The 27,592-nt window shown below is 41.8% G+C and overlaps 2 protein-coding genes across 5 annotated transcripts in view; one reads left to right on the top strand and one right to left on the bottom strand.

The window, feature by feature from the left end:
- Positions 1-75: 75 nt before the first annotated feature.
- On the top strand, positions 76-24,074 carry CEP57 (centrosomal protein 57). 2 transcript variants are annotated; one of them, XM_051780142.1, is made up of 11 exons: positions 76-395; positions 5,548-5,704; positions 8,736-8,915; positions 9,230-9,351; positions 10,237-10,353; positions 15,793-15,870; positions 16,993-17,097; positions 17,254-17,334; positions 17,697-17,941; positions 21,328-21,472; positions 22,853-24,074. In XM_051780142.1, the coding sequence occupies exons 1-11, from the start codon at positions 282-284 to the stop codon at positions 23,087-23,089; spliced, it is 1,581 nt and encodes a 526-aa protein (XP_051636102.1). In that variant the 5' UTR covers positions 76-281; the 3' UTR covers positions 23,090-24,074. The 2 variants fall into 2 exon arrangements, with proteins under 2 accessions (XP_051636102.1, XP_051636103.1); XM_051780143.1 differs by lacking the exon at positions 10,237-10,353.
- Positions 24,075-26,147: 2,073 nt separating this feature from the next.
- The window catches only part of MTMR2 (myotubularin related protein 2), a 63,817-nt gene continuing 62,372 nt past the window's right edge, over positions 26,148-27,592 (bottom strand). For all 3 annotated transcript variants that reach the window (XM_051780140.1, XM_051780141.1, XM_051780139.1), the window contains one exon: positions 26,148-27,514. In XM_051780140.1, the coding sequence (XP_051636100.1) occupies positions 27,353-27,514 (162 nt within the window). In that variant the 3' untranslated portion in view covers positions 26,148-27,352. The remainder of the gene's footprint in view (positions 27,515-27,592) is intronic.

Here is a 27,592-nt window from a genome sequence, read left to right as displayed (position 1 = left end):
GGCGGGGGCGCGGTCCCGCGCTCTGATTGGTCGGGCCGCGGGGGCTCCCCTGACAAAGACCGGCCTCTTCCGCCCGCCCCCCTCCGCGCGGGCCCACGCGCCGCCCCTCTGCCCCAGAGACTGAGTGCGGGGGCAGCTCCGCCCCCATCGGCTTCTACCCTTCCATTGGCTGAACAGCGCCCTTGTTCTTTTCTTATTGGGCAACGGACGCATCACTCATTTCTGAGCGGTGGCGGGGCGGGGCTTACCCCCTGCTTCTCCGTTCTCATTGGCAGACTGGGATGTCAATCAAGCGAGGCGCCGCGCGGGTGCCGTGCCTTAAAGGGACATGGGCTAGCGCGGGCTCCCTGACGGCCGACATGGCGGCCGCGGCGGCGCACGGCCACCAGCGCACGGTGAGGCTCGGGGGGAGCACCGGATCGGGGGGAGGCCCGCGGGGAGGGGCAGAACGGGCCGCTTGGGGGTTCTGGGGGGGAGCAGCCGGGCGGTGCGGGAGTGGCGGCTTCCCAACCGCGGCGTGCCGGGAGCCGTAAGGGCGATGGAAGCTGGCTTGTCTGTTAAAGACTATATATGTATGTGTATATATATATATGTATATATCTATGTGTATGTTTACGTATATATATGTGTATATTTATCTATGTGTATGTATATGTGTGTGCATGGTATACGCGCGTATGTTTTATAAAGAGACAAATACTCTGCTGTTGAAACCAGCCTTCTTGCTGTCCCCGTACCAGTGTCTGGAGGTGCTGTCTGTAAGTGAATGGGAATAAAATTTTGAATTCGGTTTATTCTCAGTAATAACTTGGGATCATGCCTTTGAAAACTCCTGCTCCAAGGCCAGGCGGGGCTCAGTTAAAGCCGCGGTGGTGCAGCGCTGGGTCAGCCGGGTGAGCGCAGCGAGCCCAGGTTTCCCAGCAGAAAGCTGGGAGAGCCGGATTGAGCCTCTGGTGGTTTGTCTTTGTAAGTCGAAAACGTTACCTGAAGCTGAGGCTCAGCTCTGGTGTGTTCCTGTGCCCTCAGGCGCACTTGGGAGCACCTGGCAGCTTGGGAGGTAACGTGCAGGTGGTTGCACACGGGGGACCGGAATATCCTCGTCCGTATCCCTCTGAAGATGCGGAGTGTAGAGGAGCAGTGGCAAAATTTGTGAAAAGCTGTGTCTTTATACGTGCTTTGGAGGAGCAGAGATGGTGAAAAGGGTGCAGCATGATGGCGTGTGAGGTCTGTCTTAGGAGGACTCACAGTTTGGGGGTCTCACTGCCTGCATGGTGAGCTCCCGTCTCGGGGTTCTCTGTTGTGTGTCTCCTCTCCTGCATTGTGAGCCTACAGTTACACCTGTACCAGCAAGAGTAATTTGAGGGCTGCTGTGTTCCTTCCTGACTGGTATTTTTTTCTAGGATGCCTAGAGGAGGATGTCAGAAGACTAGTTTTAGTATTCAGTAGGTAAATGTAGGCCGTTTAATTAATTTAGTTAGCAAAACAAAACTTTTGGGGGAAAAAAACCTTGCCCACTACAGACTTCTTGTATGTGTTCAAAAAAAAGAAGCAGAAACAAATTTAACATTTTCCAAGCTTGGAAAACGGTTGCTTTTAATACATCTGGCACTCTACAGCAGACGCTTTACAAAAAATGCTGTGTTGTGCCAACATTTCCCCCCCCCATTTGATGTAATTGCTTAACTAAGTGAACTTTTTTATGTCTGCATTTAACTAGAGATGTTATTAAAATGTAGAGTGCTCCTGACTCTGTCTGTATCAGGGAGGCACAGACAGCACTTAAGTTGGCCCCTGGGTGATAGGGCCTGTCCTTCCTTCTTCACTTTCCTAGTTATGCAGTACTAAGGGAAGATGGCAGGTGGTTAATTGAAATTGCCTCTCCAAAATGACTACTTTGAAAGTTCTAATAACAGGGTTCTTGGATATTTTATGCTTAGTAAACTCAGTACCTTGTTATTCTTTTTTTTTTCTAAATCCCTACATAGTTTTCCTGGGTTTGCTTTTTTTTTTTAGCCAAGTGTGTCATTTAATGCATTACCAAGCATCAGTCTCTTTTTCTCTTTATTTTTTTTTTGTTCTGAGCACCCACAGAAAAACTTGCTATTGCCACTCTAATTTAGTCCCTTTTTCCAGTGGCAGTGGTGCTGACTTTGTCCCTTCATGCTTCCTTGCTGCAGTTATTGCCTGAAAGATGTCGTGTCCTTCTCTCTTTAGTTCTACAGTTTGTTTATAAAGCATTGTTATTTTTACTGCCCATTGTTATTTTTACTGGATCTAGTAAATTTGTGTAAGATAACAAGAAAAACAGGTGGTTTTTTCCTTACTGAAAAGATTGATACACCACTGCCTTCTGCATAGTTTTTTGTGGTGTGTTATATCTCTTTATTGTAGCAGGGAAGTAACAACATTATGGTGGGTCATTTTTACTATCTATACAAGTTGTTTGCTTTGAAAAGTGCCCCCCCAGTCCCAAATTGCTGATTCTTTTTGGAAAACTTTGCATATGAGGTTGTGTCTTTTTTTTTTTTTTCCCTATTGTGTTCAGCCTTTGAGAGCTCGAGGAGGTTGCTGTGTGCTGGTGGTGTGTTCAGCTATCGCTGCTCTGTGTTTTTTACGTTCCCTTCTGCATGCTTGAGTAGGCAGTTGATAGGCAGTCGTAGAAGCAATGAATTTTGGAAGGTTATGTCTACAGGCCTGTGGAGATTAAATGTGCTCAGCTCACTACTGTTATGTAATACTGGTGCACTTGGCTCATTCTGGGACTGTTAAGCCTCTTCATTTACTATTCTGAGGCTTTAGCGTGGCATAAGGAAGGAAAGACTAGAGGGAGTACCCTGAAAGAGGGAGAGGAGATGTAGTGAGCAAATGTGGCCTAGCTGAGATTCAGAGCAAATTATACAGAGTTTCCTGAATTATGGTGGTTTTTTTTTTTTTTAATGTTTCATGATCTTCCTGAGCACTGGAGCATGATGCTCCCCATGAGATTTTCCAAGAGCAGGAACAGACTTGGAGGATTTTTAATGACTTGAGAGAAACCAGAGAGAAGAGCGGAGAATTGCTGTGATGTTGGAGTTTGAACTTTCTGATGGGGAAATTCCTTGATGCTGTTTCATAAACTTTCCCAAAGTATTCAGTCGACTTATTTAAAGTCCCTTTTTGTGAAACTGAATATAAGATAGTCTTTTGCTTAAATATATAAGGAAAATGCACTTAGTAGCAAATGGTTATTTAGACTGAAGTAAAGAATGATTGCCCGTACAATATATCATATTCCAGCAAAATTTTTTCAGTATTTATTTCAAGCAGATATCTGTACTGACTATTACACTATTCGAATTAGTGCCTGTTCCCTGCATCCAGGTGGATTTTGGAAGACATACAACTAGTCAAAAGCCTCTATTTTCTTTGCTTTGTGTGACTTGGTGTTCAAGTGTTCTGAGTATGCCAGCTTTTTCTTTCAAATTGGTCTGCTGTTGGCTAGGAAAATGCTACTTGTGCCAATTAAAAACAAACAAAGGAACTCCTGTAGTTTGGTGGTTTTATGTAGTTGTATTTAATTCTCAGACAAGACTTTACCTATAAAGACATAAAAGATGGTAGAGACATCTAGGAAGATTGTGATGCTGTCAGCCCTACTTTGGTTTCAGATTCCCCTTTTTCTTTTGACTGTTTCATGGGATACCTTTGATTTGAATCAATAGCAGACAGTATATTGATATTTGAATCAATTGTGACTGTTGTTTGGGTTGTTGAGGCTTATGTCGCTGCTGTTCTTTTATTGCCTGCTGCAAGCACTGTGTCTTGCTTGGTTCATTTTTAATTCATCATTTGGTCTTAGTATTCTGTGTTCATCAGTGCAATTTCCTGTGACATTGATGGTATTTTTGCAAGAGTGAGATTTAGGTCTTCATGTTAGCACCTAACAAGCTTTCAGTCTTAAATTCACATGTTCTGATTGGACCAGTGAGGCTGCTGAACATAAAACACTGTGTATTTGCATGCATACAACACTTCTTCAAAATATTTGTAATAAGGTATTCTTAATTAGGGATTAGTGTTTTAATTGATTTTCTGTGGTAGCAAAACTTCTTGTGCAAATGCGGTTATTTTGAGAAAAGTCATTATGTCGTGTAGGAAAATATTATAAACACAAACTGCAAAGCATTCATAAAACTGTGCTTAGAAACACCAATTGATGCATTCGGAGTTCTTAAGATCCTAATTTCTTGTCCATGACAAATCACTTTCTTTATAAGTGGAAATTAGCTGTGTATGGGTTTTAAGTAACTTACAAATTTTCTTATATTTTTTTTCCTGTATTATTTTTCCTCCTCATAGTGCATTTTGGGCTGTTGTCGAATTTGTTATGAGATACTTAATACTTTCTGTATTTTAATTTAGGTCATGATATGCTCCCAATGATTGGTATTTGCAAAAGCTTAAAATCAGCCTGCCAAGATCAGCAGTTCCTCAGTTGACATACTAGTGGAGGGGGAAAGCTGTAGGAGCTTCACATCTGCCTGCAGCCCACTTCTCTCCTAGGCTGCCTTCAGATTCTGCCACTGAAATGTTTAGTGTTGGGCACAGTGGAGAGGAATTACTCTTGCACATTAAAAACAAGCATTCATCTTCCATTTAATTCATGTACGCAGATCAGAAAGCTTAGGCCAGGTAGCCAGTTTGAGTCAAACCCATAAACATGGTAATCCAAGTGCTGTGTCCCATTTGCTTAGAAGAATCAGGTTAGAAAGCACATGGCTTAATGGTATTCCATCTGCATAGAGTCTTCACATCCAGGGGGTCCCCTCTGGTCGTTGCAACATCCAAAACACAGCAGATGTTTGGAGAGTTGGTGTAGACTGCTTGGAAGACCGTGGTCTCTGTGGTCATGTTTTTGAGAGCAGTCTCAAGCTGATCAAAGGGCGTATTGCTGCTTAGAGGCAGGAGTACCTTCCTGGCCGTGATCTGCTCTGCTTTTCCTGTGCTGATTCCACTAACCAGGTGTCTCGAGAGGTTCAATATCTTAATGGAAAGATAGGAAAGATGAATTGAAGCCAGTGCAAGAGAGGGGTTGGGACTCTGCAGTTGAGAGGGTGAGGTGAGAGTGTCCTGTGCCCCATCTGCAGTCAGTGAGCTGTTGTGTTGGATGGGGGGATGTAGAACTGTGGTCCTGGGTGTGCCTTATCAGCTTTGGCCACCTTAGTGCAGTACCTCATGTGCAGTGAATACAAGCAGTAATTAACAAGGCAGTTGTTTTCCAGCTGACTGTATTGCCTTCTCCCAGTAAGTGACAGTATCAGTAAATGCAAAATAAAAGTGGAAATTGGAAACTCGTACGAGAGACATTTTTCTCTTAGATACTGTTTTTAATTGAGGGGGAGTTGGATGTAAAAATGACACAACCTAAGAAAGGAAATACAGCTTTTGTGGTATAAGAGTCTCCTGCAGTAGTACTTCCACACATCATCTGATAGAATTCTACTTTTCTTTATTTTTGTTATTGCGACAAGCAAAAATGTGAATAACATCTTTTTTTTTTATTTTCAGGATGATCTGCACAAAGCTCATAACTCTACATCAGTCACAGATGGACTCTCTGCAACTTCATTTATAGAATATCCAAATTACAAGCCATTTATTAATTCTGATTTGCAGCGCTCCCCATGGAAACCAGTAATTCCATATCCTGAAAGTCATAGCAGAGGTAATAGTTCATCAAAGTTGTTTTCTTCCTGTTTCCAAATCATGTGGTAAAATAAATACATGTGTGTGCTCCACATCTACAAAGGTTGCAGTCTTTTTATCCTTTTATCACTTCCCAGTGATGTCCAGGTCACCTGTTTTGTAGGCCCTTTGCTCTTCTCTTTCTGAAGAACACCTGATGAGAAAGGTCATCTTACAGCTGGAGAAAGATGCTGTTCTTTGGTAGTAGAGAACTGTAAAAGTGTGTGAGTGCTTTCTGAAGTTGTACTGACGTGTTTTCTTTGCCCCTTCTTTAGTCCTCCTCTCTTTTAATCTTTCCTCTCCCGAGTTCACAGCTGAGTTAGAAATAAGGAGACTTAAGTCCTCAGAATGGTTTGGACCAAAGGAAGAGGTTTGGTCTGACAGAAACCGTAAGGCTTGTCATGGTCAAAGGGTGTGTCAAGTATTTATCGTGTCAGCGAAGACTTAGAGGATACAGAGAGGAGCACAATGCTGAACTGAGAGCTCACCACACTAGAAAGGGAGGCAATTTTACTCCCATTTATTCTTTCTTGTTTCTAGGCTATTCTTTCTCCCTCCTTTCCCACTCTGGTCCTGGTGTTTATCTCCAGATATGTCTTGCCTGACAGGACAAAAACCATTCTTGTTTAGTTTTCTGTTATTTTAGTGAATTGGCTTGTCATGCAGTGAGATGTATTCCAAAGCTGCCTTGTGGGGGGTAGGTACAGGAGGCAGCATAAAGAGTTGGGAGACTAGAGCAGGACTGATCCTTTGATAAGATGTTTGGCTCGGGTTCATTGCAATAATGTTCCTTTGAGGCTGGAGTGGCATGGAGGCTTAAAGTTATGAACAACTTTGTATTTTTTCCTTATAGGGGAAAAAAGTGAGAAATACTTAGGATGAATCCTAATATTACTTAAGGGTATCATTCTGATTTTTTACTTAGTTTAAGTCCCTGTTCCAATAACACAGTTCACGTCTGAATTACTAGAGGCTTATATGTTAGTTACCTAGTAGGTGAAATCTTAATTCTTGAAGTGCTATTTAAATTCCAGTATATACTCTCAATACCATCAGTTCTGAGAGTGCTGTTGACACAAAACTGAAAGAATCTTGTAACAGATGAAAAATTGGATGTGCAGAAAAGAACTTCCTTATGAATTACTGATGTAGATGTATTTTTGTAGATTGTGTATGTTGCATTAGCAACAAACCTTTGAAACTAAGTTGCCAAGTGGAAACTTAAGAGTCAAACAGGGAATCTGCCAACTGGAAAGTAAGTACAGATGATGGAAGACAATTGGATAAATTATATCCCTTTTTAAAAATTAACAAATATTTTTATTTTCAAAAAATGTTGAAGTGTAAGTAAATATGAATACATACTGAAAATCGAATCGAGCCTGAGTGTGATCCAATGTATTTCTCTTTTTGCATAGCCTATAAAAATGCAGAAATGATCTGGAGTGTATACTTCAGTAAGTGTAAGAATATGGTAATTAACTTCAAATGGGAAAATTGATTTGATTGTTATTGAGGATCCTTATTGCTCCTTCCACCCTCCCATGTTAAAAAAAATCATATTGAAAAATCCTGAAATTGAGTATGGTAAATTCTGTTTATTCTGGTTTTAATTTCTTTGTGTTGTATCTGTGTGTGTCTCACCATGCATAGTTGGCTTTAATACTCTAATAGAAATGGCTGAATGATACTTGGCATCTTGGGTTTCACCTTTATCTATTCATTGCTTGAGTTGCTTTATTGCTGTATTTTGTTAGTCATTGTTGTGAATATACAGGGGTTTCAATTTAGCTTTTAAGGATAATAGTAACAAATATGTTTATAGTTTCAGCTATGCCCATTTCAACTGAATTCTAGGAACAGTATTATAAAGAGAGAACAGGGTGCAGTTGGTGACTCTGATATAGCAAATAGGGCCAAATTATTAATAACTTCCCCTTAACTGTGACTGCTGTCACTACTTATGTACTTAACAGTTACCTTAAAGCAGGTAGTTCTTACTGATGTGATACTCTCATGCTATTCTGCATTTCAAGATTTGATAAATTTTTAGTCTGGAAAACTTGTTCTGATAAATATTTTTCCCCTTTTTTTTTTTTTTATTTTTGGTAATCTGATGCAATCCCAACTTCTGTAGTGCTCATGCATTCTGTAATAAAGGTATATTCTTTCTCTGGAGTGGATTTAAGCACAAAGGAGTGTGCTAATGCTGCCTTGCAGATTAGTCTGCTATATGAGCTGTATGTACAGATGTTCTTGTGTTTTACTTTAGCACACCTATATAGGGGAAGGGATTTATGGTTATGGATCCCTTTACAGAATTAAACAATACAGCTAAGAGATGCAATACATCAGATTACCAGCAGATGGTCTAATTGCAAGGTGATGTGAATTCTATTACATCTGCTTTTCTTTTTGTTGTGATGAATATATAAAGGCTTTGTTTAGTAATTGCTAAAGCTGGGAATGCAACAGAAAGGGGAAAATGGTTCAGCACAAAGGAGATGCATGTTTTTGGGGAGAGGAGGGAAACACGAGCAAAACCAGAACAATTAAAAAAGAATTCCACTTAGAAATAAGCACTTCTATAGCCCTTCTGATAGCTAACCTTTATTATACTCTGTGGCTATGAGTAATTATACAGAGAACTGCCAGTATTTTGACTATCTAGTTGTAACTTTTTTTTCCTTTCGATAAAGAGTCAGGGCATGCACTGTTTGCACTTAACCAACATAATATTTACATGCCTTGTTCTGGGATATAGTTGTATATTTCCTAAATGTATCAGGTGAAAGGTGTGCACCAAGGGCATCTATTTGTTTGAGACTAGTTTTAGAATCAGCTATGGTTTAAAGGGAAGCAGGTCTTAATTCCTGGAAGGAGTGTTGGATGCTTGTAAGGAACATTTTGGCTTTGTTACATAACATGCTTTTATAGAAACATTTCAAGTTCAATGTTGCCTTGAAGTGGTGATTTAATGATATCTAACAAAAAGTACTTGTTCATTACAGCCATATTTTCTGCTCTGAAGAATCTCCAGGAAAAAATTCATCGGCTGGAGTTGGAAAGGTTTCAGGCGGAGGAGAATGTAAAACACCTCAGCAGGGAAACAGCAGACTATAAGAAAGTACTGAGTGAACAAATGGAACATAAAGAGCATGACAAGACTGAAGTGTCAAAGAAAAATCAAGGTTGTTTGCAAAACTTTGTATGGATACTACAGAACACTGACGTGGATGAAACCTTATTTCTATTGATACGTGAAGTAATTTCAATTTACTTTCAGCATCTCTTAATTTGCAATGACACATGGAGTTATAAAAAATAATTTAAAAACATACTTTGTTTTAAGGATTTATGTGCATACAGAAGTTAATTAGGCATAATATGTGAGTTTGTTGAGATGGTCCTTTACTTGTTTGTTTTGGAACTGTCTTGAAAACAGAAAAAAATCCCAGAACCAAACAGTACATGATTTCAGTTTTCTGCCTTCTGTTATCTTCAGAACTGGCTTCTCAGCTGGCAGCTGCAGAGTCTCGGTGCAGTCTTCTAGAGAAACAGCTGGACTACATGAGAAAAATGATCCAGCATGCAGAAAATGAGAAATCTCATCTCTTGGAGAAACAGGTGTGTTCTCAAAATTATCTCAGAGTTAAATCATAATCATTAACTATGTCATGATTTTTCATAGTTTCTGTGATATTCATACTTTGAAGTGTGGATGTCTATTTCAGCTGGCCTTTATATACTTAGTTGTGGATAGTTTCCCTACTTACATTTCCTAGTCTTCTCATGACCCTGGTATTTTCTTTGTGCACCTATTTCTAAGGCAGTATCAGGCTCTGGTATGAATAAGAATTGTTTGCTTCGGTATGATTGGCTTACTACCATAGCTCATACTTACCCCATGTAAGTTATACCCATGTACCACTGGAAAAAAACTCCCTTTTGTGTTCACACTCTTCAGATCTTTGGGGGTATTCTTTGCTAGCACTGCTTTTGATAAACTAGTGGTGAAATACTCATTATGTAGAAATAGCAGTAAAATTTGTTTCCCACCATGAGTGACTAGGATTTGACCTATATCTAAAATGAACTTGAATTTTATAAGTGTATCGATCACCTAGAATTCTCTGTTCATTGGTCTCTATGGCTGTTCTACTTCTGTCTGTTAAATATTTGCTAAAGGAAAAAAAAATATAAGAAAGCTATCTCTAGTAGCTGCATAATGAATTTGGTTTTGTTTTTTTACCAAACCTTGGTTTGGAGGAAGGAGAGACTGCAGAATCTTCTCTCATCAGACTGTGGTTGAGTATGCAGTTCCCCAGCATTGGTGGAGCAGTAGTGGAGTTTTCTCCCTGATTGTAGCACCATCTAAAATTGCACAGAGGAAGTAGAAGTTCCTTTGCACTGTTTATGGGCCTCCTTTGTGCTCCAGACACAAGGCTTACTATAGATGGTCTTATATTATTGTACTTATAAATTGTTTTCCTTTTCAATTCTCCCTTCAAGGGTTCATTGGAGAGAGATCGGCTTCTTAATCAGTCACATGTTCAGTCTAAATTGGAAAAGCTGGATATGCTGGAAAAAGAGTATAGGAGACTTACTACGATGCAGTCCATAGCAGAGGTCTGTCATTTGTGTTGGATACTATATCAGATTTGTCTTGTTTGTTGTAATCAGCACTTGATAGCTATATGTCAATTAAAGAGCTGAGCAAAACTTTGTGCTGTAGAGAAAGACAGTGACTAAACTTCTTTTTAAAGCTGAAGTGTTGTAAAAATTTAAAGTTATTACTGAAAGTCTGCATGGCTAGATGGGCTCTGGGTCACTGTATACTGCAAGAGTTGGTGTTTTGTTAAGCCTTAACAGTATCTGTTCGTGTTCCTCTTTTGTGCTTAGTTGGTGCCTAGGCACGTAACTTTGCAGGCATTCCTAAGATCTCAACTTCTGAGTTGCCTTGCTACTGGATGATTTGCAGTTACTTTCTGTTATGACCCAGGTTTAACTTGACTTGTGTGAATTTGGTGTGTGGGTTTTTTTTTTTTCTTTTAGCCCTCTTTCTTAAGAAACACAATTATTGTTAGTTACTTTGCGTGCAGATTTCTAGAGTGTGGCATTGCAGGGCCTCTGGCATGGGATGGCTGTCAGTGGGTTTGAACCAGGCTGCCATTTCAGGACTCCTTTTGAATCAGTAGCTTTTACGAGTTCAACATGATTCTGTTTGGTCATATGCTGTTGTGGTGGGTTGACTCTTGAATTTTTATAATTTTTGTAATTTTATAATGAGAAATAAAACCAAATCTCACCATGGGCTGCAGGAGAATCTCTGCTTTGGCACCTGGAGTACCTCCTCCGTCTCATTCATTGACTTTGGGGTCTGCAGGGCTGTTGCTTTCACATATCCTCTCTCCTCTCTTCTGGCTGCTGCTCCCCAGCAGGTTTTCTTCTGCTTCTTACGTCTTTTATTCTAGAGGTGCTACCCCCCTGCTGTTGGGCTCAGCCTTTGGCCAGTGGTGGATCTGTCTTGGTGCTGGCTGGCATTGGCTCTTTCAGACAGAGGAAAGGCTTCCAGCTGCTCCTCACAGAAGCCACCCCTGTAGCTCCTCACTACCAAAACTTTGCCATGCAAACTGTGGTTTTGGCTTTTGAGGTCCCGTGCACTTACCTCTTTCTGCTGCTGTAGAGACCACAAGTCTCCCAAGCCTGGAAACTGCAGAGAACCTAACCAGGGAGAGGCTTCCACCTGCAAGTTTCTTCCCTGCTCCCCCAAAGGACCAGATAGTACGTGATTAGATGGTGGTATTGAGGATGGCAGGTCTGGGTCCTGTCAAAATCACAGGCTTGCTACCCTGCATACCAGCATTTACCAGGTGCTGAAGTAGATGGTATATCTCCAGGAGTATGTAAGGAGATGTTTGGTATTAAATCTTTAGCTACTTGGTTTGCTGCAGGACCTTTAGACATCACAACTATTCTGGGAAGTCCCTGAGCCAAGGCAGCTGTAACAAGCTGTTTAAGATCCTGACACTCCATTGTGGTGAGCTGCAGTTGTGGAGTACAAGTGTCTCCATTGTTGACTTTGGCCAAACACTTGTGAAAAGAAATAAGTGCCTTCTGGGTCTTGTTCAGTGAAAGAAGCAGTAGTTTCCTCCAGGGTCAAAGTTGTAATAACTGGTTCAGCAACTAGAATTCCCTCTGAAGGGCTTTTACCAAGTTTTTTTCTGGTAGCAACTGAAGTTTAGTAAAGCTGGGTTTGCCTTTTTGTGTGTGGCTAGTGAAAATCATTTCAGCCTTATTTTTTTTTTCTGGATCTAGCTAGATGTCTTTGCTTCTTTATGAATTAGCAGCTGTTGCAGTTAAATCTGTTTTAGTGGAATTGGGTGTTCACACAATTTTGAAGCAATTCTGGGAACTGAAAAAGATATGGATCTAGCTATGACTAAAGGTCATTTACCTTGTGATGATGAGCCATTTTCTGGTTCACAGGTCTGTCTGCGTCTGTGGTTATGGGATATGTTCCTGTGTGAGCATCTGTGTGCTAGGTGTTACCTTATAGTCCTGAAGGAGTGACTGTACTCCCTGATCAGAACAGTTGCATCTGTTTCATCTTTGATCTGTAGTTATGACCATGGGACCACAGGACTGTTTTCAAGTTGAATTTGAAGCAAGAAATAAAGACTTTCATACATGGTGCATTGAAATGGATGGAAAGTGATGAGGTGACTGCTCATGAGCAAGCACTAATTTAACTGCCTCTGATTTCAGGCACTGCCAGGGCACAAGCTGTGGGTGGGTCTTACTGAGAGCATTTCATCTCTGGAGAGCCACTGTCTGGCCCTATAAGTATATTATCTTCAAGCAATTTGCTAATGTTAATATTACCTGTGGAAAAGGAAATGCTGACATTCCTATTTCTGTGAAGTACCTGTAATAGGAGTACTTACCCTAGAAATGCTTTTGAGGCATGTTTATTGCAAGTGTAGTCCTGCAGTGCAGTCTCTGGATAGCTGGCTGAAAAGATCTGAACATATCTCTGTCTGAGAATGGAGTAAGGACAGGGTTGTTTCCTAAAAATGCAATTTGGGCTTTGGTCTTGTATGTAGACAAGTGACCAGAATTTGAATGTATGTGTGGATGATGCTTTTTGAACAACTGTGGTTCACAGTAATTGATTTTAGTGCTAACAATGAAACTTAATAAACCCCCACCATTTCTGCGAACAGAAGTGATGAAACTTCGCATCCTGTTGTGGCTGTGCACTACCCACACCTCTAGCTTTTCCTCTGCCCTCTCATTGCCAGGTGGTGAGAAGCAGCAGCTTCCCTGTTTCAGCTGGGTGACACTGACTGCTCAGCTGCCCAGCAGATGCTAATTTGCAAGGCAGCGAAGCACAGAGGTAAAAGCTGTCTTTACTCTGGAGACATTTCCTCTCTGGTGGAACTAATTTGGATGCTTATCCCAGCAGCCAATTTTATGACATTTAGGTGTTCTTTATCTGTGAGGTCTCATAACTTTCTGTCTTTGGTTGAAGTTTTTTGAGGGATAGAATGCCATCCAGAGAGTCCTGGACAAGCTCAGGAAGCCTACCCACAGGAACCTCATGAGGGTCAATGAGGCCAAGTGCAAGGTGCTACTTGTGGGTCAGGGCACCTTCCCCCCAGGCTGGAGAGTAAAAGGATTGAGAGCAGCCCTGACAAGAAGGACTTGTGGGCTCTTGTGCATAAAAAACTGGACATGAGCCAACAGTGTGCACTCACAGCCCAGAATGCCAACCATATCTTGGGCTGCATCAGGAGCAGTGTGGCCATCAGGCCAAGGGAGGTGATTGTCCCCCTCTACTATGCCCTTGTGAGACTCTGCCTGGAGTGCTGCATCCAGCTATGGGGTCCCCAGAACAGGAAAAACATGGACCTCTTGGATCAGGTCCAGAGGAGGCCTCAAAAATGGTCAGAGGGCTGGAACATCTCTCCTATGAAGACAGGCTGAGAGGGTTGGGGTTGTTTAGCCTGGAGAAAAGAAGGCTGCAGGGAGATCTTGTTGTGGCCTTGCAGTACTTAAAGTACTTAAAGGGGCTTATGAGAAAAATGGGGACAGATGTTTTAGCAGGGCCTGTAGCAGTAGGACAAGGGGCAGTAGTTTTAAACTGGAAGAGGATAGACTTAGACTAAATACAAGGAAGAAATGTTTTACAATGAGGGTGGCAAAATGCTGGAACAGGTTGTCCAGAGAGGTTGTAGATGCCCCCATTCCTGGAAATATTCAAAATCAGGTTGGACAGGGCTCTGAGAAACATAGTCTAGTGGAAGGTGTTCCTGCCCATGGCAGGGGGCTTGGGCTTAAGTGACCTTTAAGGATCCCTTTAAAACCAAACCATCCTATGATTCTGTGATTCTCTGAGTGAGGTGATTGCATGAGACTTAATGTCTATTTTTGCCCGTTTTCTAAGAGAAATTGAAATACTTTGTTTCTATGTTTTTCATTTAAATTCTTTGCAGTGGCTACTGCTGATCAAGCAGACTGTTTAGGCAGCCAGCTTGCTTTGTAGTGCTATCTTAGATGATGGGCAGTACTAGCAGGGAGGGTCTGTTTGCTTGCCCCTGTGGCCTCTCTTTATTGAAGATAGTTGAGTGATCTGTGCAATACTTTCTTCTATAAACAAGAAAACAGAATTATTTTAGGAATCTAACTTGAGTATATAATTTCTAATAGGGTCTATCACGGATGATACAGTAAGATATACACTTGCTGTGCAGCTGGACAGCTAGCTGAGGGAATATTTATTCATTTCAGAATAAAAGCCTTGGCCCAGCTTCATGACAATCTTCACTTTAAACAGAATATTTTTCTTACTGAAAATTCTGTCAAGACTTCACAGGCTAATAAAAGATCCTTATAGACTGAACACAAGGAAATCAAGAGCTATGCCAGTAAGTGGGCACAAGGTCAGAAAACAAGTTACCTGGAGTACATCTGTTTAGAATGGAAAAAACAATCATCAGGAGGGTTCTTGTATTCAACAGAAAAAGTTGATTCCTTTATATAGTGCCTTTGTCCTGAACGTTTATCCAGGCTTTTGCCTTTTAACACCTTTGTATAACAGCTCATTACATTATTCTTGCAGTTAATGCTTAAGTAAAGAAAAACTGAAATTATTTTCTTCTTCAGTGTAGTGCATTTATAAACAAACAGAAGTGTACAAATACAGCTGTTGCTCTGTATTTCATGCTTTTCTGCCTTAAGTTTGATTAGTGGCTTTGAGTTATCAGTCTTTGTGGGGAGAGAAGGGAAGTTGTTTTGTGTACTGGAGCTCAGGATTATTTTTTCTCTCTACTGTGTAAAGTCAGCTACTTGATAACTTTCACATTGGGAATTTCAGTGTATCCTGAAATTTAAACAAGGTTTTCATTTGTTGGAGGGTTTACAAAGAAATGTCTGGTTTTACCCTTAAACTTTTTCTTTGAAAAGGGGTTTCAGAAGAGTTCTTACATGCTTTTGCGATAAAAACGTGAAATTACTTCAGTTTTGTTTAAAGGCATCATACAAACTTTCCTCCCTCTTCTTTATTAGGATGGTGGCTAGATGTTCAAAAATTCTTTTCTTGTAAGACTGTAAGTTACAGATTTTAGCAAAAATACCATTAGTGATCTAAGTAAAGCAAGTCTTCTCTCGCCTTGGGATGATACATGATATGTCTTTGTTAGCTCTTTTGTAGTACAGAATCTTGGAGGATAATGTACACAAAGCAACTTACTTTCTAGAGTGTTTTTACAGCTGGAGAGGGAGATACCTTTGTGTATTGCTGTCAGCTGTGACCTAAATTCATATATCAATTATGGAAGTAACAATAGAAAAATCAAGTTTTAAGCATAAGATTTTTGACTGCTGTATTTATGCCTATACAGACAAAGCATCAGCAATTGTTCTAATGCTAAATTACCTTTGTTTCACTTGCCTCTAAGTCATAAGCTGAACTCATAGTTTTGCTCAAGCTCTTAGTATTGTAGGCTTCAAGATGAAAAAATGGTTTCATTAGTAATGCTATTATTTTTATTCATCTTTGACTAGAAAAAAATGAAAGAGCTGGAACAGAAGCTTTGGGAGGAAGAACATGCAAGGAAGCTTGTTCAGGAAAAAGCAGCTGAGGTAACCAACAGGAAATTTCTTTTGCACTGCTATGCACTGTAATTAGCTCTTCCTTTTTATCAGATTTTCAGCTAAGCTTACTGAAAGTGCTTCCCATATACATCAAAGAATAATGAAATCCTGGGTTTAGTCTTTTTTTTCCTTATTTCTTTTTTCTCCGGTTTGGGGTACCACATGTTCTGAAGTTCTCTGAGCTTTTTCTAACAGCACCTGTGCACTGAAGCTTTGATTTCTCCACTAAATAAGTTAGTTGGAAAAGAGGAGTAAAAATTCAGACTAATAAAGAATTGAGTGTGCATGAGGGTCTCTAAGTAGATCAAGGTCAACAAGTGTGCTCCCTGTTGATAATTGTAATTAAAACAGAAGAAGGCAAAAAAGAGACAATGCACTCTTGGTTATGAGCCCATAAGGATGCTGGTCTTCTCCTAACCTGGATGTGCAGTGTTTGTTAAATGCTTATTGTTTGCTGAAGAATTATGGAGGTAATGTGTTAGGCTCTAACCTTTGCCATGAGTTTGCTGTGATGGGGAAAGGGGTATCTCAAATTCATCATGAAAAATTGTGCTGTGAATGCTTCTAGATGAGATTGGTTATGACATGATTTGTAAAGCCATGCCATGTCTTGGCAACATGCTGTTATCAAGCCAACAGCAAAGCATAAATGATTCACTGTCAACAGGGAGTTCTAAACTTAACTCTTTCAAAAGATGGTTTGGTGGTTGGGTGTTTATTGTGTTTGTTTGGAGTTCTGTCAATAAAACAGAAGTAGTTGCCTGTTAACTCTATGCATGGGATCAACTGAGCAGGGTTGGGTGGCTTGGATTTCCCTACTACTTTGTCAAGTATAAAGCACAGCTGATGTTTTGGCACTTGCCTGTGTGGGGCTAATGCAGTAAGGCTAATTCTCTAATTTACTAGGATTACTGATGAGTAGTGCTACCAGAGGAAGTATTTAATGTTTAAATGGACCTTGGAAAGGAAAAGTATCCTAAAAATTTACAGCCCTTGCTTTCAGAGAGCCTGTATTTTAAAAACTCTTGATTTGCAATTCTCTGCTTACTCTCTCTCTCTCATTATTTATTAATATAATTTCAGTAACTCCTCTTATTCCCTCAATTAAAGCTTCAGACAGGCCTGGAAACCAACAGACTACTGATTCAAGCAGCATCACCATTGCTTTCTCCAAAAGCAAGACAACCCAGGAAAAAAGCTAAGCAGACAGAGAAGGTAAGATGGGGAGAAGAGAAAGGCAGTTACTGAGGACTTAAATAAGGATGTGTGCATGTGATCGAGAAGCAGGTTTCTTCCTTTATTACATAGTAAAGGGAAAATGGGTTTGCTGTAGTCTAATCTTTGCTAAATATTTCTCTTCTTCCTTTCCAGAAATGCCCTGTTGGAAGCCGTTCCACTGTGCAGCCCCATTACAGACTGTGTCTGGGTGATGTACCCTTTGTGGCTGGGAAGGTGAGCTGATAAGCTTAATGCTCAGTAGCTGCAGCTCCTTAAGTGACTTTGACTTGGTGCACTCCTGACACCCAGTGGTCACATCATTTAATTTTCTTTGATGCTTTTGTTCAGTTAGTCTTCAAAATACTTGTTGGATATTGATAACTTGCTGAGCTGTCATTTCCAAAAACAGGTCTGCATTATGCTGCTTGACAAGCTGTTCTTGTTAGTGCTTATTAATTCAAACAAATGTTAATTCAAACAAAAAATACATTCTTGGCAGTAAAACAAAAGTGTTACTGTTGTTAAATATTCTTCGGTGTTATCAATTATCATTATCAATGCCATTTAAAAGAAGTCTCTTTCACTTTTCCTTCCAGTCTACCAGTCCCAGTCATTCAGTTGCTGCCAATGTGCAACACGTGCTGCACCTGATGAAACAACACACGAAAGCTTTGTGTAACAGACATGTGGTAAACGATACTCCACTGGCAAAACCCATCAGCACTGCTTGTCCTGCCAGCAAAAGCAGAAGGCCATCCCTGCCAATGGAATCGTCTTCATCTCAGGAAGAGCTCTCAGAAGTGTTGCTGACTTTACAAGATGAATTTGGACAGATGAGTTTGTGAGTTTGATATATTCTCCACTGCAGATTATGAATATGTTTTATATTTTGCTTGAGAAAGGTGTTAGTTTAGGAAGTCTTTGTTCTGCTGGCTACAGAGGCTGTCATTTCTCCTTGCAGTTAGAGAGAGATTCTGCTAAACAATCTGGACACCATGCCTGTGTTTATATGCAGCAATATTGAATTCAGAAGAGGCAGTGAAGTGTGGCAGCAGCCTTGATGTAGTGGATTATTGTGGTTTAAACCCAGACAGCAGCTAAGTACCACACAGCCACTTGCTCTCCTCTCCCCCCCCCACACCCCCATCCCCTCCACCCTGTTGGGATGGGCACTATACACCCTTATACTGTATCATTTATGTCCTGCCCAAGCTACACACTTTCCAGTATATCCCAGTTAACCACCATCACCTTTCCAGTCTTTTGATGCGTGCACACACACGTATCATTCCCACAGTCTGTGAACCATTCCTGTACTAGTCTATCGAGTTCATTTAGTCCATGACTTTGGACTCATCTGTCAGAAGTCTTTCGGGGCAGGAAAAGGTAGTGTATGGATAGCTGCATGCTGAAGTCACTTGGAGGTTGTGGTAGATGAGAGGGTGGACATGAGCTGGCAGTGTGCATTTGCAGCCCAGAAAGCCAACCCTATCCTGGGCTACATCAAAAGCAGCATGGCCAGCAGGTTGAGGGAGTGAATTCTGCCCCTCTACTCTGCACTGGTGAGACCTCACCTGGAGTGCTGTGTCCAGCTCTGGCACTCCTAACATAAGAAAGATATGGACCTGTTTGAGTAGGTCCAGAGGAGACTACAAAGATGATCAGAGAGCTGGAGCACCTCTCCTGTGAAGACAGACTGAAAGAGCTGGGGTTTTGCAGCCTGGAGAAAAGAAGGCTCCAGGGAGACCTCATTGTGGCCTTTCAGTGCTCAAAGGAGGTTATAAGAGAGCTAGAGAGGGACTTTTTACAATGATGAGGGTGTAATGGCTTCAAACTGAAAGAGAGCAGGTTTAGGTTAGATATTAGGAAGAAATTCTTTACTGTGAGGATGATGAGGCACTAGAACAGGTTGTCCAGAGAAGATGTGGATGCCCCGTTCCTGGAAATATTCAACGTCAGGCTTGATGGGGCTCTGAGCAACTCAGTCTAGTGGAAAGTTTCTCTGCCTGTGGTAGGGGGTTTGGAACTAGGTGATCTTTTAAGGTCCCTTCCAACCCAAATCATTCTATTACCTGTTGTTCTTTGACCTTCCACAACGGAAGGATACTCTTGAGAGACCGGGCAGGGTAGACAGCTGCTTCATTTCCTTTGTCTCCAAGGCAGCTATACAGAAAGCCCACCAGTAGCCTTTTGGGTCCTTAAAATGCCCCCTTCTGAGACAGTCTGTTCCAAGGGTGCACAGAGCCTCTGGGCCAGTTGCACTGGGGTGCTTTTGCCAATCACTCTGGCTGATTTCAGCCTCCAAGACTGTCAGCTGTTGGGATCCCCCTGTCACTCCAGAAATACAAATGGGTTCTGCCCCTGTACAGCTTGATGGCATTAGGTGCACTGTGGACCAGAGTCTACTAGTACTCCCGTGGGGCTGATGTGCCAGGCCATCTGATCCACACAGTCCAGTAAAGCCGGTTGTCCCTCTCCTGCACTGGCTGGAGACAATAATATTGGTCCTAGGATTCTCCATTTCTGTAAAAACAAATTAAAATTCCTTTTCACAGGATCAGGAATAAGATCAGCCCTGCCACTCTGTCTGGGGAGCTGGCCACTGGAGACTTAAACACAAATGGGAATTCTTCAGGAAAGTTGCTGTTTGTTTTTTCCCTGCCTCTATGATTGAAGTAGTTATTCCATGCTACTTCCTCATGTCCTCCTTATGGTCCCACAGCTAAAAGTCAGGGTTCCCTATAGTGTGTATTCTCCATATACTGTCTTTTGTGCAAAAGGGAGCTGTTTGTGGGGTTTAAACAGCAACTCAGTCCCACTCAGCTCACTGCTCCCAGAGACACACCCTCCCCTGATCTGAACCACATTCAGCACCATGTTGCTTCCTAGCACTAAGACTGTGCTGGTTTTAACATCTTAAGGATATTCAGAGTGCTGTTGTAATTATCCTGGAGAAGAAGTGGAAGGCGTGGGAGGATACCTCCTCCACAGGCTGGCTCTCCAAGGAGCAAAGGTGAAAGGTGTAATTACAAAAATTCCCCAGTAGGAGGCTCCCGCAGTGCGGAGGGAGGGCAGTGCTGAGGAAACACCACCCCGCTCCCTGAGAGGAATTTCATGGCAGGGATTCCATCGTACTATAAATCAGCATTGTGACCAGCCACTATCAAGCCAATACAATGAATGTCTATAAAAAAAAAAAAATCTGTTTTCACATACTCTGGTCAGATCTGTCATTACCTCAACCTCTTGTGCCCCACACTGGGTGTCAAAAAGGAGTGTCGAAGTTTAATCCCAGCCAGTAGCTAAGTACCATGCAGCTGCTTGCTCATTCCACTGTGGTGGGATGGGGAGGAAAACTGGGAAAAGGTAAAACCCATTGGTATAAATAAGGGCAGTTTAATAATTGAAATGAAGTAAAATGTAATGATAATAGTTATCAAAAGGGAAGAGAAGAATAAAACCCAAGGAGAAAAACTATGCAATGCTCAGTACAATTGCTCACCACCTTTTGATTGATGCCCAGCCTGTCCCCAGCAGCAATGGGCCCCTCCTAGCCAGCTCCCCCCAGCTTATACATTGAGGATGACATTCTGTGGTATGGAATCCCTTTGGCCAATATGGATCGGCTGTCCCAGCTATCCCCCCTCCCCAGCTTCTTGTCTACCTCCTCACTGGCAGAGCAGGAGATGCTGAAAAGCCCATGGCACTGCTCAGCAATAACAAAAACGTCAGGGTGTTATCAACATTATTTTCATATCAAATCCAAAACACAGCACTGTACCAGCTACTACAGAGAAAATTAACTCTGTCCTAGCCAAAACCAGGATGTGGACAGATACTCCATTAAAAGACAGCTTTACTAGGGGTTTTGCTTGTACTGGTTAACAGACCATAATTGTTACTGTACTGGGCAACTGCAGTAGGTACAGATACACAAAACTGAATGAGTGCTGAGATCATGCTCTCAAAGGGTTATTTGGTCACTTTGAATGTGTGATTTTAAGTTGGAAACTACTTATGTTATTAAGACTTAACATTGGAGCAGCCTGCCACCAGGATATGCTACAAACCAGCAAAACTGTTCTTACTGGTTTGTTATGGTGTGTTGGTCATATCTGGCTGTTGATGCTCTGGTTTCCTAAAAATGTTATTTCTGAACTGGGAGTGTAAACAGTAGAAGCCAAGGGAGCTTAATGTAAGCCTTGTTCTGTCTGAATTCTATGCTAGTGATCACCAGCAGCTGTCAAAGCTCATCCAGGAAGCCCCCACCACTGCAGTCAAGGAAGATCTGGAGAGGGAACTCGAGGCACTGGTGGGAAAGATGGAAGCAAAGGCAGACCAGATCAGCAAAGTTCGGAGGCATCAGTTGCAGGTGAGTTTCTTTTGACTGTGTTCATCCTCATGGAGAGTTGCTGACTTAAGTGGCTTTTTTAGTGCTAAATACTAATCTAGCAGTAGTTGAATGAAGCAGAAATAACTACTTTGGAGTAGTATTGCATAGCTCTAGCTGTGATGTCCCAAAGTTAGTCTGCATACTTCCATCCTTCTGTCCCAGTATTTTTGCAGAAATATCCTATTTGTCACCCTTGTGCCCACTCTTCATCCTTTCCTGGGCAGAGCTTTCATGTATGTTCTCGCATCGCATTTTACACCTCTTGTCTCTAGAACATCGTTTAACAGTTTTCCTCTACTTTGAGTAAATGACCTATTTATGTTTTGATTTGCATTTTAAAAGACCCAAAATGCCTGTTTTGCTTATTTTATAACTTTCAAAATGTTTTGAATAGTGTAGCTTGTTCGTTCAAAACTCTAAAACGTACTTTCTGTTTTCTTTCATCTTCATTGATTTTAGTGAATTCCTTTCAAAGAGCTTAACCCCATGTGTTTAATCTGGTTCAGTTCATATGAACAGAGACTTGCCCTTACCTGACATAACTGATACATAAAATATGCGCTGAGAGCTCTGCTGCTGACGTCCAGAATGGACATATGAAATGTTTGCATTACTCACTTTTGATCTCTTATCTTCAGAGGAACTGCTGCAGAGAAGCAGATGTGCTGTAGTTCCCAGTAGTCATGATGCTGCATATGCTATTGGCAAAAGTTTAGGAGCCAGGATTTAGGAAAACTGCTGCAAGCTGTAAACTGGGAGGAGGAAGCACCTCTGCCTGAAGAGAGGGGAGCTATAGAAGCCACCTGTGTTGCAGTTTGGGCATAGGAATGTGTCTGCACCTCAGACTGCCCAGTTCCCCACTCAGCCCTGTGCCAGCTCAATCTTTGCTGGGACGTATGGAGTCTTATTTACAGTGCTGTGTGTGGATACTGCCTCTTCACTTCAGCAGGGTGCTGGTATTCTTTATAAAGCTACATCTCTGACAGTGAATAGCTATTAAAATCATTAGTACGTATGTAGAAAAACTTTTCTACCTTTTTTTTTTTATCACTAGTTGGTAACAGTGACAAGTCAACTTTTTCACCCGTAACTTTTACATTCCTGATAGAGATATTTCCCCATAATGAACCTGTCAGTTTTTAAAGAGATAACCTAGTAGTTCAGACTATAAGCTAACCATAGGTGTAAATATAACAATGCTTTGTAAGGAAAATATTTATTATTCAGGGTGACTTGGAGGCATCCATTTGCTTAGCTGGGTGAAATAAGTGGTGGGATATTTCAGCTGTTTGGAAGAATTGCTGAATATGAAATGAAACAAGGTCACTCCTTAATAGTTTTTTTGGGCTTCTCTTTCAGCTAGAGAGACTTAAGAGAGAATGCAAGTCCAAAAAGACTTCTGCTAAACCAGTGAAAGACAGCAGGTTCCCTGTTAGTGAGGTTAAAGTAACAACTACAGTAACCACAAAAGGAAAGAATGCTGGTCCCATCAAAGTGAAACCTGGAGAGAAGAGTCGCAAGAATCTTCAGTTGTTGAGAGACATGCAGACCATACAGACTTCACTACAGAAAGATGATATCAGCTGGGACTACTGACTGTTCTGCAGAGGTGTTCTTGAACTGTCCCAAACTGGCCAAACTTTCTCACATTCTGGATATAAAGCAGCTGCCTTTCTCGCTGTGTGGAAGAGACTACCATACGCTAAGCGCACTTTTGAAATACAGGCTCTTAGTTCTCCATCACTGCATTTGATTGTATATATTATGGTCTAGCTTAAAACACATTCCATTTTTAAGCACCCAGCCACTGAGTTGAATAGTAGGGTCCCTTATGTTGTGATTCCAGCATTCCCTCCATTTTCCTTCAGCACACCAAGCACCGCACATTTATGCGGGTTGGTGTGTGTGTGATGTGCCAGTGCGATTTCACACTGCTGTTGAACTGGGAGGCTGCTCAGGATGAATCTTCTTTGAAATCGATGCTGCAGCCCTGAGTCTTAAGGGCTTTTTGTCAGTTCTGTGTGCAGCTGCAGTGACTCTATCTCTCGGGGAACATCTTTTAAAGGTGTTCTGTGGAGCTTTCTTCAAAATGCTTTCCCAGTTCCCCTTCTGCTCCATTGCATTAGTCAGCATGAATGGCAGAGGATGTTTGAGTACTCAAAGAAGGAGCAGAATAATTTATGAATTATGTTGCTTAATGATCAAAGGATATTTTTCTACAGAAATCCTACTTTAGGGAAAAGGTATAGGATAGGGGATAACACCCCGTTTCTCGTTCACAGCTTTGTGTGGTAAAGGAGTGAGATAAACCACAGGTATTTTAAACTGCAAGTGCCTCAATCATGCCTTTCAGTCCTGGCATCTTGCTTTTAACTTGAAATATGTGCTTTGATGAGCTATCTACTTTGGTAGTGGTGCAATTAATTTTGTGCTCTGACTTGCACAGCTGAGTAAATTTTATTTATTATGTTAATAATTTAAAGAATTTCCTATTAATGGAATGTACAGAAGACCTAGATTACTTGTATATACAGTGGAAAAACAATAAAGCCAGCTTGCCTGTTGAGTGAATTGTGGGAAACCTGCACTTCCTCTACATTAGCTTGGTGTTTGCTGCGGCACTGCGCCTCATCCAGTGCCCTTTTTGTGGTGAGCTGACTTCTCCCTGGTCAGGGTAACACAGGTAAGGTGAGGGTCACAGTTGTCCACCCTTGCCTGGAGCTGAACAGGGAGGGAGCTCTAGAGTCAACACAGGTACAAGGGATTTGAGTTTCAGTTATGTGTAGGTGATCCACCCTGCTTGTCTCCTTGCATTGAAGGCACAGAAAGTGTTAGCTGTGATGGGAGAAGTCAAAGGCTGTTAGCCAAGTATAGTGGGAGTAACCACTTGGAGAGCAGTTCATCCCAGAGGTCTTGAAAAATCAGTAGCTGAAACTTACACTTGGTCATTTTGCTTAGGAAGGACCTCTGGAGATCAGCTTGCTCAGCTGATCGCTGTGGTTAACTTCAGCACAACCTCAGGCTGTCCTCGTGCAGCTCCTTACTGATGGAGGGCTTAGGAGTATTTTAGGCTCCATATGTGCTGCCTACAGTGTATGAGATGCCCAAGTTGGAAGCCTGCTAGGTGTGAGAGTATCAAGGAGCATCCAGAGTAGATCCCAAATCATCTCAGTGAATTTGGGTTTGCATAAGTTACATACAAAAATGTGAATGCTCCTTTTACACAGAAGTTACTCTGCCAATGCACCGTAAAGTGCAGAAATGGTGGAGGTTTTTTTAGTTGTGTAAGTATTTCAGAATACTTTGTGTGAAATACTTTCACAATTAAAAAAATCAATTTCTGCACTTCACAGTGTATTAGGACAGTAGGTTCTGAGAGAGTTGGAGTTGTTCAGGCTGGGGAAGAGGAGGCTCTGGGGAGATCTTACAGCACCTTCCAGTACCTAAAAGCTGTAGAGGGCATGTAGTGATAGGACAAGGGGAAGTGGCTTTCAAGTGAAAGAGGGTAGGTTTAGATTAGGTATTAGGAAGAAATTGATTACTGTGAGGGTTGTGAGGCACTAGCACAGGCTGCTCAGAGAAGTTGTGGATGCCCCATCCCTGGAAGTGTTTAAGTCATGTTGGATGGGGCTCTGAGCAACCTGGTCTAGTGAAAAGTGTCTCTGCCCATAGCAGAGGGTTAGAAACTAGATGGTCTTTAAAGGTCCCTTCCAGCCCAAACCATTCTGTGATTCTATTTTTATAATACTGAGCAGCTAAGCACTGTATCTGTATTAAAGCTGGTCTGTGTCGGATAAGAGAAACTTGTCCAAAGATTAGTTTTGTTTTCCTGTCATTCTAGATTTTAGAGTTTGAAAATTAGCATCTTGCAAGACCACCTGCAGAAAAATGAGGGAGATTTGGATTTCACATACTAAACTTGCAATGCTATTTTGTTTGCATGTTCTGCAAGTCCTTTGGAGGACCACACTGTTGAAAGTAAGAGCACAGGAATGTTACCCTTTTATCAGTTTTTATTAGTGTTAACGAAACCAAACAGCCTTCATCAAGAAACAAAATATACACACATAGTCAGTTTGCTAACACGGAAGAATGCTATGAACCATCTTGTATAGTGATTGTACGTAAGAGCAGATCTGCCCTTTACCTTAAAAGCAAATCCAAGTCCTTCAGAAGTATTTTGTGTGGATTCTTTTGCACTGTTGAACCATAATGTCTCAGGCCACCCTATAACAAATGTGCTGATGCTGTACAGCTGTTTTCATCTTGTCAGAAGGTGGCTGTGGATTTCTCTGTAAAGCATGGAGATGGTGATTGCAGTATTATAGCAGGCAAAAGTGGAGGCTGCAGGGGGAAATTACTGTTACTGCCTGGGAAGGAATGTGGCTTTTGAAAGGCAGTATCTTATGTGGAAATTGGTCCACTCTTGTACTCTCTTGGAAGGCCCTTCTCTATAGTGGAAGAGCAGCTGAGTGAAGCAGCATGCTGACAGGTGACCACAGTATGGGATGCTGTCATAAAAGAGCAACACAAGAACCCCCACCAAGCAGTGCCCTCCTCCTTAGCATGGAAGTGAGAAGCAGCCTTGCACATAGCTAAGTGCCTTCCCTGTAAGCTCAGTCTTCTACAGCCCTGTGTTTACCTGTTTGGAAGAACAATGGGGAAGTCATGGTTTTACCAAGTGTGTATTTTATCCCCCGTTTTGCAGTAAAATTTTATATTAAAACTGAATTTCAACTTGAGTTTAGTCAAGTGATGCTAATTCTTGAAGCAGACTACGCTGAAAAAGGCCTAAATGTAGAGCTCAGAAACTGGCTAAGATGTTAGGTCTGCCAGAATATCCTTAAGCAGCAGTTGGAATGCAGGCAAAAAGGCGTCTTTGGTTGATGTACAGTTGTTTTCATTAGTTAACAACACCAAAATACTGTAAGTACACCACTATGATCCTGCACAGAAGCATTAAAGTCACTAATTATGCTTACCCAAGCAAAATGTAATGGCTGATCCCAGCAGTTCACACATGCCCTGTGGAATTCCACTACCTTTCCCCTGGTGACTATGAGGCACAGGAGGCCAGAGGAGCTGTGGAAAGCCCGGGGGAGCCACGTTGTGCTCCTCCCTCCCTAGGAAATAAAGGTGCTTAAGTTGCATCCTGGCACACCCACTGTAAACTGTAAGTGAGATTCTAGAGTTGCAGGGATGGAAGTAAACATCCTACAAAATCAGGTCCTGTAGGTTTCTCCTCTACCATTGTGTTTATTGGGAGGAGCTGCCCTTTCTTTAAATAAGGCATCATTTGCATGGCTTCCTATGATCTAGATCAAGGTGAACGGAGTGATATGTTTCAGACACTATCACTGTTTGTCTCCAAGTGTGCTGGCAAATGCCCTCATTCACACTGCTGTGCAGACGTTAATAGGAGAGGGTTTGTGCTGTTACAGCTGCATTTCAGGCTCCAACACAAAGTCAGATTTAGTCTTTCCTTTAAGCAAAGGGGAGACCTTTCAAACTTCTGAGTTGATGTTTTTCCTCCTTAGTACTTCATTCTAGTGCAGCGTCTCTCTTTAAAGCCAAGTGATTTCCAGCACATCAGTGAGCAAAGAGCAATTTAGTTTTCTTTTAGGTGGCAAGTGCAATTGGCTTGTATTATAAGCTAGCCACTGAGAAGATTTAATTGCATAGGGGGCCTTGTCTGTTGTTTTTTGCTTAAGCTTTCTCTAGTGCTACAGTACTAATAAATTACCCTGGAGAGAAATAAATAAATAGGTTGGCATCCCCCAGGTACCATGCTGGAAATCCAGAGGGCTTCAGAAAAGTTGCCCCCGTGGTCCTGGGAAGGTACTCAGCAAGAAGTCCGTATTATACAACTGTCTGTACAGGAGCAACACACTGTGCAGGAGAGCCGGCTCTCTCTGAGGATGAGGTGGAACGGTTGGTGATTTCTCTCTGCAGTTCCTCTACTTTCTTCTGCAGCTCAGCCCGCTTGGCCAGAAGCTCCTTGTAGCGATTATGGACAGGTTCCTGTAAGAAAACGTGTAGCTGAGTGCTGGGAGGTAAGTGTGGAAGTGGAAGCCTGAACCACAAAACACTGTTGCTGAC

The sequence above is a fragment of the Manacus candei genome, unplaced genomic scaffold (assembly GCF_025592945.1).
Source record: "Manacus candei isolate 608988 ecotype Guabito, Panama unplaced genomic scaffold, ASM2559294v1 h1tg000014l, whole genome shotgun sequence".
In the NCBI taxonomy this organism is placed as follows: domain Eukaryota; kingdom Metazoa; phylum Chordata; class Aves; order Passeriformes; family Pipridae; genus Manacus; species Manacus candei.
Note: the sequence above shows the minus strand (reverse complement) of the source record. Positions and strands in the feature narration are given on the sequence as shown.